The sequence below is a fragment of the Lepidochelys kempii genome, chromosome 5, assembly GCF_965140265.1.
Source record: "Lepidochelys kempii isolate rLepKem1 chromosome 5, rLepKem1.hap2, whole genome shotgun sequence".
In the NCBI taxonomy this organism is placed as follows: Eukaryota; Metazoa; Chordata; order Testudines; family Cheloniidae; genus Lepidochelys; species Lepidochelys kempii.
The window spans coordinates 113,710,391-113,713,639 of NC_133260.1; the positions used below are offsets into that span (position 1 = coordinate 113,710,391).

A 3,249-nucleotide genomic window follows, 5' to 3' on the forward strand; every position below is an offset into this window, starting at 1 on the left:
TATTTACCTTTTTTAAGAATAGGGTTGTATTTTTGGTGTCTTACGAGGTTTGTGCACGTGGTTTTTACTTAGCTGGTGGCAACAGCTGATTTCTATTTTTTTTCCTTTTCCTTTCTCAGCTCTTCCCTGGAGGGGGAGTGAAATTATAGTGATAAACCTGCTGGTGGCATCAGATCTAGTGAGCCTCCACCTCTCCACCAAGTTTTGTGTAGGTGGATCGTGGTTCTGAAAATACTCTTTGGCACTGAAAGGACTGGGGCAGGGAATCTAATGGGACCAGAGCTGAGACAGATGCTGCAGATCTGTGTCTGGAGAGACCTTTTTGATCAGTGCAGAAACCATAGACTCTGCCGAATGTGGAGATGGAATGACAGCCACTTCCATGATGAAGGCTGGGGTCCAACCTGGTCCTCCTCCTTCCTGCCCACCATTGGAAGGATGTGGGAGAACTTCAGTGGGGGATATTTACACAGTTTTCCTCTCTTTTAAGAAATGCGAGCTGGGATTCCCCACAGGCATTGGCTGCTCCTTATGATACAGGTGATATTGTCAAAGAGCTCAACTGAATTCTCCACTCAGCATGGCCCCTTTTTTAAAATTCAAGGTCTGCTGGCATGAGTAGGAATAATTTCTCTCTGGCACACAATAGGTTTGGGGCAGTTAGACTTTTTCCGAAGAATTCAGTATTGTTCCTGGATAGTAACTGACTGATGTATTCCCCCTGTCATAAGTATAAAGGAAAGGGTAACACCTTTCTGTATACAGAACTATAAAATCCCTCCTGGCCAGAGGCAAAACCCTTTCACCTGTAAAGGGTTAAGAAGCTAGGATAACCTTGCTGGCACCTGACCAAAATGACCAAGGAGGAGATAAGTTACTTTCAAAGCTGGAGTGGGGGGGAACAAAGGGTCTGTCTGTCTGTCTGTGTGATGCTTTTGCCGGGAACAGATCAGGAACGCTCTTCAGAACTCCTGTAAAAAGTTAGGAAGCAATCTAGCTAGAAATGCATTAGATTTCCTTTTGTTTAAATGGCTGCTAAATAAGCTGTGCTGAATGGAATGTATATTTTAGTAACTTAAGGTTTTGCCTAGAGGGATTCTCTGTGTTTTGAATCTGATGACCCTGTAAGGTATTTACCATTTTACAGAGGTGATTCTTTTACTGTTTCTTTCATTAAAATTCTTCTGGGGGGATATTTTGGGGGGAAGACCTCTCCAAGTGGGCTCTTTCCCTGTTTGTACCTTGAGGAAGTTTTTAACCTAAGCTGGTAAGAATAAGCTTAGGGGGTCTTTCATGCAGGTCCCCACATCTGTACCCTAGAGTTCAGAGTGGGGAAGGAACCTTGACACCCCCAAACTGGGGGCTGCATTTTAGAGGTGACAGAGAAGCTTTGATAATCCTCATTCTAATGCCCTATTCCCGCTCTCATTACTCAAATGTAATTTTGTTTGTGGTGTGCACTCAAGAATGAATTTTGTCTGTGCTGTGCTCACACAAAAATGATGGAACCGAATGTGTGTGGGGGACACACAAATGATGAGCATTCATGGAAGCCCACACTTAATGGGCGGGCTGGTGCTTGTAAATGTATTGTGGGGAGGTGGTATGTGAAGGCACACAAACCTGATGGATGGAGTTATGAGCAAGCACTTTTTTGCATCGATATCCTTCATTTTGCATTTTAAACCTGAGTAAATGAACAGAATATTATCACATGAAATGAAATTTGTGCAGTTGGAATTTCATGAGAGTGAATGTACGGCATAAGACATCAAGCATTATGGAGTGTTAGATGTCACTGTGGGAAGAATCTGCAGAGAGGAGGGATTCCACTGCATCCGTCTGTCTTCACCTCAGTAGTTGCAGCATCCGGAGCTGAAATGAAATTGGAAATAGTTGAAACACAAAGGGAAAAAGTATAATTTTCACTGAATTGATCTCAAGAAATTAATTGACAATATCTTTTCCACACGTAAGCTCACAAGTCTTTTTGTATGTTCATATTTTTTTTAAAAAGTCTCTAGGAAGCTTCTCAAACCTTGGAATACTAGAAAGAGTTCTCATGAGGACAAATTAATTAATAGCCATGCTGATAATTGTAGAAACACACTATGTATGTCGAAGTCAGAGTGCTTTGGTCATCGGATAATGATACTTCCTTCCCTCCCATACCACAAAGTGCTGGTGAGGTGCCGAAGGATTCCACATATGTGTACTTTGTTGCATGGTCTGCCAATTCCCTACTGCACAACAGTACTGATATGTGAGAGATTATGAAGATGTGCAAAAATAAACAATAGTAGAAACACCAAAAAGTAAATCCATGTTACTGAAAATCCATTTCTAGGACAGGACAGGAAGAGCCTAAAGCTGCTGCCATGGAAATCAGTTGCGATTTGGCCACTGATCCTATAAAAGAAGAATCAGGCCCTATATATACTCCAGGGAAAAGTTTTGTACTGTACCTTAGTTACTCAGCCTTCGAGTGAGTTTGTCAATCAGTACAAAACATCTGGGTATTTCCATGCGAATGATCTCCCAGGCACACAGGCTGTATTGCTTTTCTTTCAGGAAAGCATCTATCCCCTGAAAGTATTTTTTCACTCTCCGACTGGTGATCTGGAGGTCCTGACTTTCTGGGTTGGTTAAGCCCTTCTCTGTCTGTGCTTTCAAACATGCCTCCAGCCGCTGAATTTGCTGGTAAAGGCCATTTTGGAACCTGACTATGGAAGCCCCATCCCAAGCACTTTGGGTAAGGTTTTTGCTAAAGATGTTGAAGATCTCTTGGAGGATCTCTTGAATTGCCATCTTGGCATTCTCCTTCTGGGACACTGGGAGTTGGAGGACATCCTGGGTGGGTTTGAAAGCTGCCCTTTCATTTATGCATTGTGAGGGGAGATTTCCGCTCACTTTCTCCAGAAGCTCCAAGCTCTCTTTGTTCACTTTGTTCTGCTGGAAGTGAAGCATGGTACAGAGCTGAGATGAGATTTCAGTGGAGAAGAGCAGTATGAGGCAAATGTGCAGCAAACACCTGGTGGTCATGCCGATGTCTTCCACTTCTTTTCTTTGTGTGGAACCTTGAGCCTGGAGTTTGTTGAGGGTCCTATGTAGACTGCTGTGTCTTTCCTTCATGTCTCTGACTTTAAATAATTGGCTGCAGAATTTTTGTTTCATCATTTTCTGTTTTTTTTAAAAGGTTTTTCCCTCCTGGAGGCTTCAGTCTTTTTCTTTCTGTATAATTCACTGCTT

At 42.7% G+C, this 3,249-nt stretch overlaps 1 protein-coding gene across 1 annotated transcript; it reads right to left on the reverse strand.

The window, feature by feature from the left end:
* Positions 1–2,466: 2,466 nt before the first annotated feature.
* LOC140912123 (interferon beta-like) lies at positions 2,467–3,042 on the reverse strand. The gene has a single exon (XM_073346286.1). It carries the CDS (start codon positions 3,040–3,042, stop codon positions 2,467–2,469), a length of 576 nt encoding a protein of 191 aa, XP_073202387.1.
* Between the last annotated feature and the right edge of the window lie 207 nt (positions 3,043–3,249).

Coding starts and splice junctions, on each gene's coding strand:
- LOC140912123 (XM_073346286.1), bottom strand. CDS start 3,042: ATGACCACCAGGTGTTTGCTGCACATTTGCCTCATACTGCTCTTCTCC.